This window comes from Megalobrama amblycephala, linkage group LG2 (assembly GCF_018812025.1).
Source record: "Megalobrama amblycephala isolate DHTTF-2021 linkage group LG2, ASM1881202v1, whole genome shotgun sequence".
Classification (NCBI taxonomy): Eukaryota; Metazoa; Chordata; class Actinopteri; order Cypriniformes; family Xenocyprididae; genus Megalobrama; species Megalobrama amblycephala.
Genome location: NC_063045.1, coordinates 15991701 through 16011444, shown reverse-complemented (window position 1 = coordinate 16011444; position 19744 = coordinate 15991701). Strand labels below are relative to the sequence as shown.

Sequence of the window (19744 nt, the reverse complement as noted above, 5' to 3'; positions counted from 1 at the left end):
GCATCGGAGCACAAATGAATCAGTGTGTCAAATCATGATTCAGATCGCGTGTCAAACTGCCAACGGCTGAAATCACGTGACTTTGGCGCTCCGAACAGCAGATTCGATACACTGATTCATTTTTGCTCCGAAGCTTCCGGAAGCAGTGTTTTGAAATCAGCCATCACTAATAAGTCGTTATTTTTCCTGTTTTTTGGCGCTCCAAAAATATTCTCGTCGCTTTATAGTATTAATATTGAACCACTGTACTCACATGAACCGATTGTGTGGAACAGCATGAGGGTAAGTAATAAATGATAGAATTTTCATTTTTGGGTGAACTAACCCTTTTAAACTATAACAGCAGTTGAACAGCAGAAAATTATGTTAACATTACTAAATAGCTTCATTAAGCAGTCTACACATTTACATAAATGAAAACAGAGCACAGGAAAATATTCATGCTTCAGAGATATGACGAGCAGTCAGCTGGGATGTCAATGGTCATTATGACTTGACGGAAAAGAGACAACAAAATAAAATATATAGTGTGGGACTGGTTGTCACGAGGGGTGTATCTCAATAACTAAAAGACAGAGTTTGTTTTCATTTTTTTTATTATTATTTACAAAATATAATAACAGGGACAATAAATCAACAGGAGGAGTAATACATAAATTGCTTAAAAAAAAAGTAAAATAAGTCAAGGTGGTGTTTGTCTCCCTTTCGTATGTTCTGAACCTTGTGTAAACTATAGTCAAAACTTAAAGCCAATTATAAAAACATTTTTGAATCTGAATGTATAAAGGGAAGTGAATGATGATACATGATGCTTTTAAATTCTAAATAACAGAAGTCCAGTCACAATTGAGGTACTAAACTAGATTCGACAGTGCCGGTTTCTCTGGATAGCGAAGGATTCTGGGTAGTATGGAGGGCTGACAGGTTGTGGCTTCACGCAAAGACAACTGGCTGCAAAACCTGAGAAACTTAATAGAGTGAATCCGTCACTTACATCAGGATTTGTTGGCGAAGCATGGAGCGTATATTCATAAACCATTAAAAAAACCCTCTTCAACACTTAGTACTGAAGTACCGACGGACCAGACCGAGAGGGAAACGATCGAAGCCCCTGAGGAACTTGTGTTTTTTATTGCACAAAGAAGAACCTACAATGGGAAAGCCAGAATCTCATAAAGGGTATCGCAACAAATGAAAGGACGAAACAACTGCATTAGTAGTTCATTCTTGATGATATCTTCTTTACAAGTAAAACATTTTATGCTTTAACAAAAAGAAATAAGCGATTTAAAAATTTAAGTTTTGAGAGCTTATAAGAACTACATGCAATGAAGGGCTTACCAAAGTTCTATAAAATGAGACCATCAAACTTTTCTTACAATTAGGAAGCTTACAATTAGGTAGTTAAAAACACTTTCATTGCATGTAGTAGTCTGAAAGAGACAACCAGCTCCCTAAAACACCTGGTTACTAGTTTAGTAGAAGACGCATGGTTTAAACGAGGAATTCTTGAACACATTCCTTAAAGGGATCGTTCTGGCAAAAATAAAAATTCGGTCATTTATTCACCCTCATGTCCTTCCAAACCTGTATGACTTACTTTCTTCTGCAGAACACAGTAAAAGTAAGTCAATGTGGAAAATTTTGGGGGAAAAGTAGGAGAAACGGGAAAGAAGTTTCTGAAAATAAAATAAAAGTAGTGTATTTTTGGATTACCTTTATGCTACCTTGATGTATTTTTTGGAGCTTGTAAGTTTTGGACCCCATTTACTTTCACTGTATGGACAAAAACATTTTTTTTTTTTATTTAAACAGGTTTGGAATGACATGAGCTTGAGTAACGGTGACATAATTCTCATTTTTGGTTGAATTATCCCTTTATTTCAGGCTTTTCTGGAGTAGCCTGAAGACAACTGCAAACTCAGTCGTCACATTTGCTTAGATCTGGAATGTTTCTCTTCGCTGAACAGGTGAGTTGCTGTGTTGGATGGGTGTGGAGCAGATGGAGGAAGGTGGACACAAGAGGCTACCGAGTACCCCAAAATCTGGGACGGATGGGACAGGCGAGGAAGGCAAAGAAAAGTCCATTTGAAGCCTCCGTGAGGCAACATACTCTGAGCAGGCAGGTGCAGGATCTTCAGAGAAAGACCCCAGTTGTAGCTGGTTAAGACCTGCTCCCAGGAGCCCTGAGTCTGGCTGGGAAAAAGGGACGGAGTGGCTAAGAGGGAGCGAGGACAAGTAAAGCTGGGTGGCCGGGGAGGCTAAGTCTGGCATCTGGAGCGCTTGTGGGAGAGGCAAAAATTGTCTGAACAGCTGCTCCCCCTGTGGGCTAGAACAAGAACCTGCACATAGTTCCAGCTCCCCAATGTTTTGCTCAGAACCTGAAGAAACAAGAAACAGGCATATCAAGAAAAATCAGTCGAGCGTTTGGGGAAAAACAGAAAAGGGGGTGGAGGGGGAAGAGTAGATGTATGAGGAGTTTCTGTTTTACAATTTAAAACACATGCACAAAGAAAACTTTTCCACAGACTTTTCCACTCTGTTTATTCTTGTAGTGTTTGGGTCATTCCTGTTATGCAGTACCAGATTTAACAAAGATGCTTTGGTCATGTTCAGACATTTAAACTTTATTAATTATAGCTTCCTTATTTTCACAATGGTATGTAAATATAACAGGGTGGAAATAAAGAAATTAACAGGATGGAACTGAACAGGATGTAAGCAAAAAACTAAGGTTAGATACTTAGTTTATAACAATCTTTTGAAATTTTGATATTATACAAGTGTTGTTTTTATAAACTAAAACTATTAAAAATAAATTTCATTAATCGAAATAAAGCTGAAATAAAATAATTTATAAATATTAGTTAGCATTCTAATTTTAATCTAACTGAAATAAGTTTGAAGTACTAAAATTACTAAAACTGAAACAAAAATAAATTAAAAGATAAACAGGAATATTAAAAAATGAATAAAAATGACAAAACATAAAATCACTAAAACAAACTAAAATAAAAAAAAATGTTAGATCAAAATATTAATAAATATTTTAATATCAAAACACTGATGTAAACAGATAAAGTTTCATGCAGATATCAGTAATTTTATCTAACAGTGAGGAACAGGATGGAAAGCAATACTGAAGACACAAAAAAAAATTGAAAACTAAAAACCTACCCCCATTTTTGATTAGATACAAGAAAAAAAAAGTATATATATATATATATATATATATATATATATATATATATATATATATATATATATATATACACACACATATATATAATTTTATATAATATATATATATATATTTTTCAGGAATATTCATATATTATTCATATGATTTCCATTTTTAAAAATTGAGTTTAATATTTTTTATATAATAAAAAAAGTGAGTTTAATATTTTATTCACTATATGAAGATATGATATGAGCATGAAAAAGTACTACATAACAGGAATGATCCATTTCCTGGGACATCTATACTTCTGTTTTTACCTGTGTCTGTCAGTTTTAGGTTGTCTGTGAGCAGCAAGCTCAGGGCTTTAATAGGAAGCGCGGTGTGCGTTTCCGTCGTGGACGACCCTGAAACTGAGCTGCACAATTCAGGCTCTCCTCTGGATTGTACGACCAAATGAAAGGTGATGAAACATAAAAGAACACAAACACAATAGGAAAAATGCTGGCAGATGGAAAACATGAAACAAATCATAACTCTTTGACCATCCAGACCAAAACCAAGAAAATATGCATTTATGCTGGACATAAACAAATGAATATAAATGAAGAAGCTTGTCAAAAATTAAGAAAATGGCCACAATGGAAGGTTCCATGAACTCATATGGATGTGGAAAAGTATGTATAATATCCAAGAACTAATAAAGCATACCTTGTTTATCCAGCTCCATGACAGCAGGTGGCGATGGAGGCTGGAGTTGAATGGAAGACCTACTTGGCAAACCTTGATTGGCACCTTCCACGTCGCCAGTATCCGGCTCAGCATCCTCTCTAAGAGACACATAAATCATTTAAATATCATCAGATCATTATTAAAAATGTGAAAACTTTTACTATATTTTGCCTTCAGTGTGAAAAAAAATTCCTGTTTTGTTTAATTTTTCTTAAAAATATAAGCCTCCACTTTTTATATAATTAATTCAGCTTAAATTGCTTTTAATCAGGCAACGAAATAAAATTATTCAAATAACCTGTTCATTTACACCAGGGGTGGGGAACGTTGATCCTGGAGGGCCATTGTTCTATAGAGTTTAGCTCCAACCCTAATTAAACACACCTGAAGCTATTCAAGGTCTTCAGGATTACTAAAGTTACAGGAAGGTGAGTGTTTTTTTCAGGGTTGGAGCTAAACTCTGCAGGACAATGGCCCTCCAGGATCGTTCCCCACCCCTAATTTAAACCCTTCTGCACCACTACATTATTACTTTTTCAATTTCTACATTTACATTTATGTATCTAGAAGATGCTTTTAGTTTCTTGTGTGAGAGTCCTTACTCAGAAAGAAACAAGCAAACAAACATAATACACACACACACTCACGTGTTCCCAGATGGTAGATTGCACTTTTTCCGACCCAGCTTAGTGGCCTGCTGTGTGAAATACTCATGCCGCTCTGATTTCTTCCACATGTAGTAGTACTCTACACACTCACCCACCGAGCGTGTGCGGACCTGGGTGAGGGCAAATAAGAGAGACCGACACATTAAGGCGCTCTCATTTCTCTAAAATAGGTGGAAACATCAGCAGCAATCCCTACTGGGAAACAATATATGTTATGAGACAAATTTGGTGCTCACCTTGTTGCCCTGTATTAGGTGGAAGTTCTTCCCATAGGCACGGTAACCATGCTCAAAGTTACGACACTCCTCCTCACTCCAGGCACAAAGCTCTTCTGGAACATTTTTTCAAATTGAGATTACCCAGCTATACATATCAGGATGCATTTAATTATAGAAAGAAAGGAATAGAAAAAGAGACAAGGAAGGAAAAGTACAGAGGTCTTACCATTGAAAACCTTGACATTAAAGCGATATCTTCTTAGTGCCTCTTCTGCATTAAAGTTACATTTTACTAGTTCATAAAGAGCCTACAAAAGAGATGGAATGAAAGAATAAGTGCAACCAATGAAAGATCAAAATAACACCCACCCACCAGACAATAAAAACGTACAATGAGATACAAAAGAATCAGACCACTAGTGAAAATGCATCTGTGTAATTTCAGGATGTCTTAGTATTTGGCAAGTTGCCACTTTGCTTTAATGACAGCAGCACGAGAGTTGCATGAACTCCACAAAACCTGATGATCATGTTTTCCAACATGGTTTGGAGTTGGATACTATGTTTCTTATTTATTTATTTTGAATGTCACTACACACATTTGCAAGAAAATCTTTAAGAAAGTACCGGGTAGGAAAACCTGATTCATTTTGCACAGAGTGGTCTACTGATACTGATACTTTTAACTATGGAGTCCCACTGGGCTCTATTCTTGGACCATTATAATTTCATATTTATTTATTATATATAATTTTATATACACTATATTGCCAAAAGTATTGGGACACACCTCCAAATGATTGAATTCAGGTGTTCCAATCACTTCCATAGCCACAGGTGTATAAAAATCAAGCACCTATGCAGACTGCTTCTACAAACATTTGTGAAAGAATGGGTCACTCTCAGGAGCTCAGTGAATTCAAGCGTGGTTCTGTGATAACTTGCCACCTGTTCAATAAGTCCATTCATGAAATTTCCTCACTACTAAATATTCCACGGTTAACTGTTACTGGTATCATAACAAAGTGGAAGCAATTGGGAACAACAGCAACTCAGCCACGAAGTGGTAAGCCACGTGAAATCGCAGAGCGGGGTCAGCGCATGCTGAGGCACACAGTGCGCAGAAGTCGCCAACTTTCTGCAGAGTCAATAGCTACAGACCTCCAAACTTCGTGTGGCCTTCAGATTAGCTCAAGAACAGTGCGTAGAGAGCTTCATGGAATGGGTTTCCATGGCTGAGCACCTGCATCCAAGCTTTACATCACATGCAGTGGTGTAAAGCACACTGCCACTGGACTCTAGAGCCATGGAGACGTGCTCTCTGGAGTGACGAATCAAGCTTCTCTGTCTGGCAATCCGATAGACAAGTCTGGGTTTGGCGGGATAACGGTACTCGGTAACTGCATTGTGTCAAGTGTAAAGTTTGGTGGAGGGGGATTATAGTGTGGGGTTGTTTTTCAGGGGTTGGGCTTGGCCCCTTAGTTCCAGTGAAAGGAACTCTTAATGCTTCAACATACCAAGACATTTTGGACAATTTCATGCTCCCAACTTTGTGGGAACAGTTTGGTGATGGCCCCTTCCTGTTCCAACATGACTGCACACCAGTGCAGAAAGCAAGGCCCATAAAGACATGGATGAGTGAGTTTGGTGTGGAGGAACTTGACTGGCCTGCACAGAGACCTGACCTCAACCCGATAAAACACCTTAGGGATGAATTAGAGCGGAGACTGCGAGCCAGGCCTTCTCGCCAACATCACTGCCTGACCTCACAAATGAGCTTCTAGAAGAAGACACACTCCTAAACCTTGTGGAAAGCCTTCCTAGAAGAGTTGAAGCCGTTATAGCTGCAAAAGGGGCCAATTCCATATTATCCAAGGGCCAATTCCATTGTCATTAAAGTTCATTCACATTGGCCAGGTACAGCATGTGATGCTGGTGGAAGAAAAGGTTTCCTGACTAGCTCCTCCAAAATACCCCAAAGTGGCTAAATAATATTCAGATCTGTTGACTGTACAGGCCATGGGAGATGTTCAACTTCACTTTCATATACATCAAACCATTCTGTCACAAGTCTTGCTGTGGGTATTGGTGCATTACCTTGCTGATACACAGCACCCCCTTCAAAGTACAATGTTTGAACCTTTGGATGCACGTTCCTCCAGAATGGCTTGGTAGTCCTTGGCAGTGACATGCCCACTAAGCACAGTAGGAAATGCCATGATTTTGCAGCCCAAACCATCACTGATCCACCCCTGTTCTTCCCCCGTGTGGGAAAGACAGTGAAGGTCAACTCAGACAACAATACATGTTTCACATTGTCCACATTCCAGGATTTGCACTCTTGGAACCGACATTTGGCACTGGCATGAGTGACCAAAGGTTTGGCTATAGTAGCCCAACCATGAATATTGACTCTGTGGAGCTGTGAGTTGGGCAGCTATAGTTTTATGTTTTTTGGATACATTCCGGGTTAGTACCCAGACATCCCTTTCAGACAGCTTCCTCTTGCGTCAACAGTTACTCCTGTTGGATGTGGTTCATTTTATGTGGTGGTATTCTGACATTACCCTGGATACCAGAGCTCTTAATACACCACAAGGACTTTCTGTCCAGGTCACAGATAAGCTGGTGAGACAAGTACCAACAATTGGTCTTTTGAACTTTGATATAACTCTCATTATGTTGTGTGGATTGCAATATTTTATGTACAGCTGTGTTATTGCTCTGCTAATTCAACACACTCTGCTCTTACTGATGGAATGTAAAATCAGTGAAGATTGGCCACCAGGCGGCGCATATATAGGCATGAATCCTTCAACTCTATATTGGCCAGTTAGATATACACTCGCGAACTTCCCTAAGCACTTACCCTCAGGGGAATCCCCACAGCCATTTTGAAGAGCGTTCAACTTCGTCAAGTGGATAAGGGAAGTTTAATTGGACAGACCCTCGGCCCCTAAATTTTGACGGAGTCTACTCTATATGAACATTTCAGGCAGATCTATAGACCACAATGCAACATGATTGTGATGTCACAGCAGGCCGCGCCTAATTCACCCCCACCCCACACAACTCTACACTGTAAAAAAAATCCCAGTAAAATGTACAGTAAAAAACCAGCAGCTGTGGTTACCAGAATTTTACCATAAAAAATACGGTAGCAACGTAAAAAAAAAAAATCTGTTAAATTTACGGTAAAATAACATATTTCATTAACAGATATTAATGTTAATTTACCAACCTAATGAAGTACTAATATCTGTTTTGTACCTTTATAATACACTGACAATCACCAAACACAGTGGTGATGAGAGTCACATGATGAATCAAAATTCATCACAAGCTAAGGAGGACAATACTAATATATAGAAGGTGCACACAGTGTCATTCACACACACACACTAAACACCATCATGGTAACACACATGACATTTTAAAAATGCAATAAACATTAATTTAACAACATTAGGTGTAACATAAAACCCTAATGTACATAACTGATTAGAAAAAAATTAGAAAAACTAAGAAGAAACTGAGTTATTTCAACGAAAATATATCAAATGTGAAGTGTCACGCAGGGAATTGTGGGAATGTCAATTTACGGTTTTTCACTGTAAATTTTTACAATGAATTGTTATTTTCACTTCCAAAAACTGTGAATTTAACGGTATTTTACCGTAAAATTACATAAAATGTACCATTAGATCTATTACAGTTATTCACCGTATATAGTACGGGAACTTTCTGTAAACCAATTAACAGTTTTTCACCGCAGCATTTTTACAGTCTTTTACTGTTAAAATCACGGTCATTTTTTACAGTGTAGTGTATGTATAGTGAGTTATTTTGACATTTAACTAAATTAAATATTTGTAGCTACCTTAGGCTGACTGTTTTTTAACAGTTATAGTTTATTGTATTGTTATTTTCATTTGTGTATTTTTTATATTTAATATAAATATATGAATATATTAATATTTAATATGTTTATATTTAATTTTTTAACCACCCAAGCATACATAGAGGCCTATAGAATGGTACGTAAAAAATTAAAGAAAAAAAGACTCAATCAGCTCCTTATCGGATTCCAGGGTGTTCTATTTAAACACGTTGCAATGGTTCCACCAGTAGTGGACCAGTGCAATGTAAGAAATGACATACATCCGCGTGAACGAGAAGGAGGGAAGTTAGTGAGGGAAGGGCATAAAAATTGTCGAACACATCATACACTATGATTTGTCATAATTAATTAAACAATTCAATAAATTAGTCTAGTAATCAGTGTTGTTATTGTTAACTAAAGCTTAAAATATTAAACAGAAATGTTGCCATGGCAAATAACTGAAATATGTGTTGAAGTACTACCATTACTAAATCTGAAATTACTAACATTACTGAAACATATTAATAAATGCTGTAAAAATATCAAAATTCAATATAATAATAAATGCTATAATAGTACATAAATAAAACTCAAATAAAACTGTTGGCATGCTCCACCCCCCCCCCCCAATTCAGACACTTCCAAATTGCATGAAAAAATGCTGAGTGATTCAACCCAACCTGCTCATTGTCTTTGACTATATCTCCTGTGTTCAGAGTGTTTGTAGGTCCATTGTCACTCCCTTTTCTCTGGACTTCAAGCAAAAACTTCTCTACTGCCAGACTGGACAACACATCTGGAGTCCACAACAACTGGTCCTCATTTTCATAGGCTGGGGATAACAGTAACAAAACAGGTGTGGGTCCCAGTGGACTCTGCAGGTCGGTTATGCAAAATAGACCACTGAAACCACAATCCTGGAGCCAGTGTAAAGGACACTAGCCAAGAGAAGACACTCACCTCTTTCATAAAAAGTGTGTGTACAGAGAGCAGGAATTATAGCCTGATACTGGGGGCCCACCATGATGTCCTGATAACCAAAATAAGGCACAAAAGCATTACTAAATTTTTTTTAACCCCCATTAAGATTAAGACATTTTTGAATAGTTATAAAATATTATTAATTCTATTTTATGGATACAACTGTTCAAACATTTATTCTCACCATTAGTGCATTTAATTGATCACAAATACAATAAAACAGTAATATTGTGATATAATAATACAAAATTAAATAATTATTACAAAATAACTGTTTTCTATTTGAATATATTTTAAAATTTAATTTATTCCTGTGATGGCAACACTGACATAATCCTTCAGAGGTTTGCTACTTTGCAAAAGTAATTCACTTTGACAAAATAAATGAGTATTAATTTCTTTTAAAAATAACCCCTAATGGTCATGTTTTCTAACATGAAATTTGTAAGAACTGTGTCAGAAAACTTGACATTTCTATTCATTTTGAACAGAATGGCCTACTGATACTTTTAACTATGGTGTCCCACTGGGCTCTATTCTTGGACCATTAAAATGTCATTATGTATAATTGTTAACTAAGGCTAAAACTTCTAGAATCATTTTTGTTCACTGAAATAAAGCTGAAATAACATAAAATATAAAAACAGTAAACTATACCATGAATCATTTTTTACCTTTCGGCCATCACTGGAGGGGATAGAGGTGCTTTCTGAGTCGTCTTCAGAGCAGCTGACTGAAGTGTCTTTGTCATCACCTAGCATGATTAAGGGTTAGTTCATCCAAAAATGAAATTTTGAAATTTCGTTTCACACCTGTAAGATCTTTGTTCATTTTCGGAACACAAATTAACATATTTTTGATGAAATCCAAGGGTTTCTGAACCACACATAGGCAGCAACGTCATTGTACGTTTTGAGGTCCAGAAAGGTAGTAAAGACATTGTTAAAATAGTCCACGTGACTGCAGAGGTTCAACCTTAATGTTATGAGGTGATGAGAATACTTTTTGTGCGTAAAAAACAAAACAAAAATAATGACTTTATTCAACAATTTTTTCTCTTCCCTGTCGGTTTTGCACATGCGTCTTGCTGCTCACGTGAACAGCGCAGGACAATACTGAGTAGGCGTTTGTACGTAAACACGGAAGCGCTGCACTGTGTTCACTACGTCAACAGCGTAGGAAACTGACAGGGAAGAGAAAAAATCATTGATTAAAGTCGTTATTTAGATTTTGTTTTTGTGCACAAGTATTCTCGACACTTAGTAACATAAAAGGTGCCCTAGAATTAAAAATTTAATTTACCTGTGGGGCACAGTTAAATAACAAGAGTTCAGTACATGGAAATTACATACAGTGAGTCTCAAACTCCATTGTTTCCTCCTTCTTATATAAATCTCATTTGTTTAAAAGACCTCCGAGGAACAGGTGAATCTCAACATAACACTGACTGTTATGCAACTTATTCAGAATCAAATGTTCCAAATAAATACTATACTCACATAATCTGATGTATGCATGCAGCATGCATGACGAACACTTTGTAAAGATCCATTTTGAGGGTTATATTAGCTGTGTGAACTTTGTTTATGCAATGATAGAGTCGAGAGCTCGGGAGGGGGCGGAGAGCGCAAGCAATTAAAGGGGCCGCAGCCTGAATTGGCGCATTTCTAATTATGCCCCAAAATAGGCAGTTAAAAAAATTAATTTAAAAAAATCTATGGGGTATTTTGAGCTGAAACTTCACAGACACATTCAGGGGACACCTTAGACTTATATTACATCTTGTAAAAAACGTTCGATGGCACCTTTAAGGTTGAGCCAATGTAGTCATGTTGACTATTTTAACAATGTCTTTACTTTTTTCTGGATCTTGAATGTGGTAATTACGATGTTTTCTATGGGGGATAAAAAACTCTCAGATTTCATGAAAAATATCTTAATTTGTGTTCTGAAGATGGGTTTGGGACGACAGGAGGGTGAGTACTTAATGACAGAAATTTCATTTTTGGGTGAACTAACCCTTTAAGAACAGGTTCGGAACAAGCCCAAACATTTTTAACAAAAGAAAATACATTTTTCATAGAAAATTACCACACACTAAATGTCTTATTTTGGTGTCACCAAGATTTATCACAGAAAAACATGATTAAGTTCTAAATGTATGTGCAGTGTGGACAAATTTAACAAAATATAAAAGAAAGAAAAATAAGGCAACTACCACTGACATTAAGAATATTTACTTAGGAGTTGAACAGTAAAACAAGAAGCATTGTAATGTGATGTGCTACCTCTCAGGTGGCATTGTAAGAGGTCAGATGCATGGGACGTGATGGAGAGTGTGAGGTCATCAACAGAGGAATGGTTGTCCACATCCTCCCCTCCTGAGAGCAGATCTTTACCTATCTGAACCTACAAAATGACTGACTTAATTTCCAATCATAAGCCATAATTTGTTACTTTCTAATTTTCCTAATGAAGCTCAAAGCATTTCAAGAATCTACTGATGAGGACAAGCACAAAATAAGAACATTTTCCATAGATAAGGTGCAGAAAGGGCATACTTGGTTTGAACATGGGGGGGAGGGAATACTTTTTAAAATATTTTTGTGGTAGCTTACTTATAACGCACACAAAGTTGATCTCCGCAACTAATATAATTCATTGTTTGCATAGGATACACAGGTATGAAGCACTTTATATCATTTAAGCATCTGGAACCTTTTCAGTTTGACAGAATTTTCTACTTCAAAATGCTAAATTCATTAGAACAAAACACATTTTACATGTAGAGAAAACTAGTGATAGTGACCTTGTCCAGTGTCATTTCAGGCAGACTAGCTGCCAGCTCATTTGGCTCCTGTTGTTGTTCCAGGACCGGATCAGGCATGTTGTACCCATAAAGTGCCAGAAGTTGCTCGAGGGGCATCTCACCACCCTGTGGAAAGGTAAATGAAACAATCCTTTTGTTAATAAGAAGCTAATCCAATCTATCAATGCAGAGCGAGAAGTTGTTTCACTCACTGAATGGGTTTTGGTTGCCATCTTTACCGCCTGTCTCCGCAGGGCCACCAGGCTCCTGTCCTGCTCCTCTAGGAACGTAGATGCCCGGGGAAGGGCCTCCAGTGGCCCCGCATAGCCCTGGTGGAAAATGTCTACACGACTGTGCCGTTGGTCCTTGGAGCCCATTCGCACAGCTAAAGCACAATGACAGCAGATAATTCTCAAAATATGTAGGCCAATTTAATGTCAGTTTATTCAGTTATAGGTCAATTACATTGGTAAATGTTGGTTAAATTTAAAAGTAATTATAAAAATGATTAACAAAAACGTTTTGAGAAAGGATGTTGCATTATATATATATATATATATATATATATATATATATATATATATATATATATATATATATATATATATACGAAGACAATTTGGAAAAATGAAATACCCTCACGTCAACCAACAACATCTCTTAAAGGTTATGACAGGCAAAATACCAAAATAACTTTCTTTTGAACATCTGAAATGAAGCACTTTTAGTAAAATGTATGACAGGTCATGCAACTCAAACAATATCCTTACAAAATTTTACAACAAAACCCATATTTTTTATTTTTTTTTTTACCAAAATTACATTGTTTAAATGAATGTTATTTACTCTTCAAACACTTTTAGACTATTTCAAGAAATATTCTACATGGTGAACATAGTGAATTATGTTAAAAAACTGTTATGAAGCAATTTTTCCAAGAGAAGATCTATAAGTTAGAATAGAATATTTCCCATACTAATTGTACTAGGCCTTTTAAAATATATAAGCCCTTACAACAATGTTCCATAGTCAACATAGTTTACACCAAAATATCAGTTATTGTTTCTACAGTACAAATGTGATAAGAAATTAATAAAAAAAATTGCAATATTAGCATCACTAAAAATAAAGGTTCCAAAAGGTTTTTTTTTGACAGTGATGCTATAGAAGTTCTTAGTGTGAAGAACATTTAAATAATCTAAAGAACTTTTTTCTACTATAAAGAACCTTTTGTGCAATGGAACTGTTCTGTGGATGTTAAAAGTTTTTCATGGAAGCATCAATGCCAATAAAGAACCGTTTGTTTTTAAGAGACATGTTCTAGTAACACAAACACTCTCTTTCCCTCATATAGCCTAACAAGCCTCCCTTAGTCTCCCAAAAATGACATTTTACCACAACATTGAACATAATTCTCTATGTTTACCTCATAGACACTTCTAGACTTGGTCTAAAACTCAAAGTAAATTGTTTTTAAGCAGCACAAACATGTTTAAAGTGTCTTTTCCTATTTTTTTTTTCATAACCGTTAAACGCATCTGTATGTGACCTCTTTGAGCTTTACTGAAGTTTGCAGCGGTTAGTCACTCAGGCGCTTTCCTGTAAGTCAGTGCTGAACATTTGCACTGTGACTCCGAACCGGTGCGAAAAGGAAACAGTTTTAGGGAAGTCGAGGAGGCAGTGACAGTATCTGAAGTTTTGAAAGTTTAGACCTGCCATCCGTCCTGCTCCGAGCGCACCTGGGACACACTTCAGCACCAGCGCTCGCGCAGCTCTCCAGTTGTTTCGTACGGCGCTCGATCTGGCGAATTAAACGCTCGTGAACGCGTACAGACAGAGAGATAGATAGAGTGGCGAAACGCTGAGGAGTGCTCCCATTTTAACTTCTTCCTTATTAGTGACCGTCTATCTTTGCCGTTTTCTGAGTCGGTCGATCAGACGGCCGGGATCTTAAGCTGTCTGTTAATGCGCGGCTGGCGGTTAAATTGTATCGGAGCGGTTGAAACATTTAATCCTTGTGTTGTTCTTCCCCCAAGCCCCGCAGCTCACTTACCTCCGCCATTCCGATTCTGCGCAAGCGGTGGAATGCCCGGATGTTGTGTAGAACTCCTATTGAACTCAACACACACTGATGATAGTCACCAAACTCTGTCATATTAATCATACAGTTCTCATATGCAGTGCATATATTTGTGTTAAATGGAAATGAATCCCACCGCTAACATAAGTGAGCAAAATATACTTAAGAGTCTGAAGGGTCTAAAATAGGCTAAGTTATCAACTATGAATGAAATTGCAAAGGTCTTGACTCAATGTGAGACTTTTTACATAGCTAGTGTAGTCACATAACCAGATGTTTAATTTTAGTTTGTGCCTCTGAAAGATGATGATCAGAGATCCATAAAAAAAGGTTACAAAACTACAACTACAACATTTGGTGCATCTGATATTTAAAGTGTTTATTAGGCTATTAATACATTTCCAACTGTTTTGCCTCATATTAATCATGATCACAATACATGTAAACATACTGTAGTTTATCAAATATTTATTTATCAAATACAGTAAATAGGCCTACAGTAATATTGTGAACTTTGTATTATAATTTATAATAATTCTGTTCTGTTTCATTACTCCAGTCTTCAGTGTCACATGATCCTCCAGAAATCATTCTAATATGCTGATTTGGTGCTATAGAAATATTTCTCATTATCAGTGTTGAAACTGCTTAATGTTTTTGTTGAAACCGTGCTACATTTGTCTTAGTATTCACATTGTAAGAAACATTTCCCGATAGATTTCAAAATATTATTATTAAATATATTAATATTAATTGATGTTACTTTGTTTGTTTGTTTGTAACTTTCTTTTAGGTCTTAACTTCCCACCCTCCCAATAGTTTTCCACAGGCTACAATTCTGACCAAGAATAAAACACATTCTTTAACTAATGTTTTGGGTTTATTTATTTACTTTGTTTCAAGGAGTAAAATACATATTCTCACTTAGAATTTGAAAAAAATAGGGATTAAATTGAAAAACCCACCGTCTCAATGTCTATGGTGGTTACAGCCTTGGCAATGCACGTGGTAAAGAGTCCATATGATATTTAAGTAGGCTAAAGTAAATTGAACTATTAAATCCTAATGCATGCAGTTCGGGATGACATGGATTTATTTAATCCAAAGATTTAATATACAAACCCAAAATCCTTTGGAAAACCACTTCAAATGTTAGTCTATTGTAAAGATCTTTTTTCTATGGGTTTATGGGTTGCCCTGTACGCTTAATAAAAAACTCCAGCTTGTCCAAAACACAGCAGCTAGAGTTCTTACTAAAACTAGGAAGTATGACCATATTAGCCTGATTCTGTCAACACTGCATTGGCTCCTATTAAACATCACATTCATTTTAAAATCTTGCTAATTACTATGGAGCCTCGCACATGAGGGGAAATAAAATAGTAGGCTACTGGGAAATAAAATAGTAGGCTAAATCGTGCACACGATTTACTATTTACGAATAAGTAAATCGTGCACATAATTTAGCAAATCGAGGGAATGAAATAGTAAACCGTCAGCACGATTTAGCAAATGGAGGCAACGAATTAGTAAATTGTGCACACAATTTACTTTTTTCCTGCATGTCATGTGCGGGGCTCCATAAATTACTCAAAAAAAGCTCCTCAGTACTTGAGTGAGCTCTTAAAGGTGCCGTAGGAGATCTGGGAAATGCTAACGTTAGCCTGCTAGCATTGAAAGCAAATCGCCATCCAAAGCCACGCCTCCTCCAGAACACATGAATGCACACACATACACAGCTGCTCTCGATAAAGTGTCACAAGAGATGGCCTTAAAGGTGCTAAAGAGGATCTTTTCGTCGACCGAGAAACCAAAGACTGTTAGTGAGTTTTTGAAATGAGCGCATGCGTAAGAACAGCCCCCCTCCTTCACAGCTCATTTCGAGGGAACGCCTCCCAAAACTCGTGCACGAGTATTGGAACACAAGTGTTTACCACCGGCATTCGCTGTGTCGTGTTAGTGGATTCATTATGTCGGACTCTCCACAGGTAACCCATAATCTGCAGTTGTTATTCCTGTCTCCTGACAAAAACATTGCATGCGGCGCCTGTAGAGTGTCGAAAGTTACTGGAGCGCGCAGCCGCACATGTCTCTCACAAGGAACGTCATGGCAGTGATTGACAAGCCAGTTGGCCAATCTGCACACTTCTCTCACAAGGAAGGTCACGGCAGTGATTGACAAGCCAGAGGGCCAATCGTTTACGCGATGATCGCGTAAACGATTGGCTGATGTTTTTAAGGCCCTACCTCGTGCACAGATGATGTATATTAATATTATTCCTATCAGTGCACCTAATAAATAGTCTTTTATCAGTTAGTAAAGACAGTTTCAAGTAATATTGCAAAAATGTATAAAACAAAACATCCTCTTTAGCACCTTTAAACTACCTCATGTTTCAAAGCACATATCTTTACAATAATAATGAACGTAAACAACTTTGTTCTTGACTGCTGCAGATTAATTTCGGTGTTGATACTGTTGACATGGAATCGCATAATTCCGAGTCTGAGGACGTGCTCTGGTTAGAACGTCATGGGTTGCCATCTCTTAATTACGGTAGTTATGGCGTGAACGCAGCATAAAGTCATTGTTTTGATTCAGTAGGAACTGTAAAAGGTGGCTTCTGTTTGTTTGCGGTGCTCCGTAACTGAGGTCTGTCTGCAATCTGTATAAACTGCATAGCATGAAACGCACTGATGACATATGATGTCTGCGCGAACATGGTGACAAGGGTATGTAAAAACTTACGCTGACAGGCAAGTAGGACATCGTATTATTTCATTCGGACCTAATATAATAATTGGATGAACATTTTATGATCATACGCCTTCCTGTTTCTGTGGAGAATCACATATTGCACCTTTAACGCATTATAGTCCTTCGTGTCTACTGTGGCCTCAAAATTCTGGCCAGTTGATAATACCTAGAGTATCAAAATCACCTGCAGGCGGTAGATGCTTTTCCTATTTAGCACCCAAAGTCTGGAACAGTCTTCCTAGTCTTGTTTGGGAACCAGAGACACTCTGTCAGTTTAAATCTAGACTAAAACACATCTCTTTAACCTGGCCTATGTAACGGAGGCCAGCTAGTACTTGCTGAGCGAGTAACCTCACTCCTCTGATCTCAAGAGATGCACTAGCGATTGACGCTAGAGGCTGCAGCATTTAGCCTCCTTGTTAGAGAGTCTGACTCCCACACCGGAGACCCAGGTTCGAGGCCTGTGCAGAGTGGGGCGAGTAGGATCTGGGTGAGGGGTTATACGTACACATAACACATTATCACATTTCTATAATTCAGATCTGTTAAAGGATTGTTATGCTGCATAAATTATAGGTCAACCAGACCCGGGACCAGGAACACTTCCCATAACATGTACTTATTACATCATAAGAAGAGCGGCATCTACGCTAACATTAGTCTGTCTGTCCCATTCTTATTCCGAGGTTACCGTAGTCAGCCGTATCAGGTCCACCATCAGATCAGATGGTGGACCTGCACCTAGACACCAACAGTTGGGGGGGGACATTAAACATGAAATTTCTCAAGAGCAATTTTTGAAGGGGACACGAATAATACAGCCAAAATTGTAGGCTACTTGTAAGGATATGTGTACACAGAGGAAAACCTTACTACTATTATGAGTGAAGCATGGAGACTGTGACGTTTTCCCCTCTTTTCCACCTCGCTTTTAAACCGCTTATGAATGTCCGTGCGGTGCATTTTACTTTCGCTTTCGAATTAGCGGCAATTCAGGGCCAGCAATTTCTTGAATGGTGGGTTCATTTGTTATTCTTAATGAAAAACACAACAACAACACAGTATGACAAACTCACTTACTGACCCCTCCCCCCACGAGCTCTGTGTTTAACAAAGGGTTATGACACTTTTTATCTATCAAGATAATCTTTACAAGTTAACACAACATTTAAACATTTTGAAGCCTAAATAAAGTTGTCAGATATAAAAATCTAACAGTAGGCTATAAATGGACTACAGCACACCATGGTCGCGGATCAACGCCACCACCACCAAGCTTCCTCAAACTTTATTTAAAAAACAACTTTATTTATAAACATGCTCGCTGATTATGATCTGCACTGTGTATGAATACTTATCCACTTTTTCATGAGAAATGCTGTCCAAATGTCCTGTTTGTCATGATGACATCTAAAGTCCCCGCCAAAGGAAGTAGTCCCTTTTAGTAACTTGTTAGCAACCGCCGTTTTTAAGACACAATAAAGGTTTAAAAAATCACAAGCGGGTTATAACTGGTGTGTTTTACGTCATAGATCAAAATGTGAAAATATTTAGAGGCTTTAACCACAGACCTTATTTCAGGCGATTTAGCAAAAACCCGTAGACTTTAGGGCGATGGAACCGGAAGTCCTAAAATGCTAACTCAGTTCCGGGTTTTGCATACAAAAACACGTCATCTCTGAGGTACTCTATTGATCCACAATCTGATTTCTGATTTGTGATGCAGCCAGAATGATAATAACACCTGGCGAGTGGGCGAGTCACGGAATGTAAGGTTTGTCCAAGAAGTTGCTAGATTTGTGCTAGGCTTTTGAAAAAGGGGCGGGAAAGTCGCTAAATCTAGCGACAAAATCGCTAAATTGGCAGCACATTTTACGCACATGCACACTATTCAAAATGGCGCTGATCACTGACACGCTAAAATATATCGATTCAAAGGTATATATATTATAAGAGAATAAAAGATATAGAATGTACGGTTGCTTATTGTGCCCAAAAGCATGATCTATTTAAGTCCACATGTCATTCAACAAGAAACTATGCTTCTACCCACAGTTAGAGATGTAGTTCCAACCACGTAAGTTCGTGATGCTTGTTGGAACTATGGTTTTGGGAAAAACCAAATTGTTGAACTACGTTGGTAATGAGGGAACTTGTGACCATAGTTGGGTAACAATGCTTTTGGGAGACTCACTCCTGGATGATGACATCACAGTTTTCTATACTGCTTTCTGGGTGAATTAACTAAATTAATAATTGACGATCTTTACAACAGAACTGAATCAACACTGAACTAACTTCAGCTGAACAATGACACTATGAGCTGTATTGTTATAAGTGCTATATAAATAAAGCTGATGTGACTTGACTTGTATATGAATTACACAAAACAGGAACTTGCACATGCTCACAGACTGTGTTGTTTTGACATCAG

The 19744-nt window shown here is 37.5% G+C and overlaps 1 protein-coding gene across 5 annotated transcripts; it reads right to left on the bottom strand.

Annotated features, from left to right (window-relative positions):
* Positions 1-578: 578 nt before the first annotated feature.
* mier2 (mesoderm induction early response 1, family member 2) lies at positions 579-14655 on the bottom strand. 5 transcript variants are annotated; one of them, XM_048183062.1, is made up of 13 exons: positions 14526-14655; positions 12685-12857; positions 12473-12598; positions 11952-12072; positions 10338-10417; positions 9643-9712; positions 9363-9514; positions 5026-5107; positions 4818-4912; positions 4561-4691; positions 3893-4011; positions 3502-3620; positions 579-2381 (listed from the first exon to the last, which is right to left on the bottom strand). In XM_048183062.1, the coding sequence occupies exons 2-12, from the start codon at positions 12847-12849 to the stop codon at positions 3541-3543; spliced, it is 1221 nt and encodes a 406-aa protein (XP_048039019.1). In that variant the 5' UTR covers positions 12850-12857; positions 14526-14655; the 3' UTR covers positions 579-2381; positions 3502-3540. The 5 variants fall into 5 exon arrangements, with proteins under 5 accessions (XP_048039019.1, XP_048039018.1, XP_048039017.1 ...); XM_048183061.1 differs by lacking the exon at positions 14526-14655 and adding an exon at positions 14185-14464 and having other exon boundaries at positions 11952-12066; XM_048183060.1 differs by lacking the exon at positions 14526-14655 and adding an exon at positions 14185-14463 and having other exon boundaries at positions 4818-4909.
* Positions 14656-19744: the final 5089 nt, after the last annotated feature.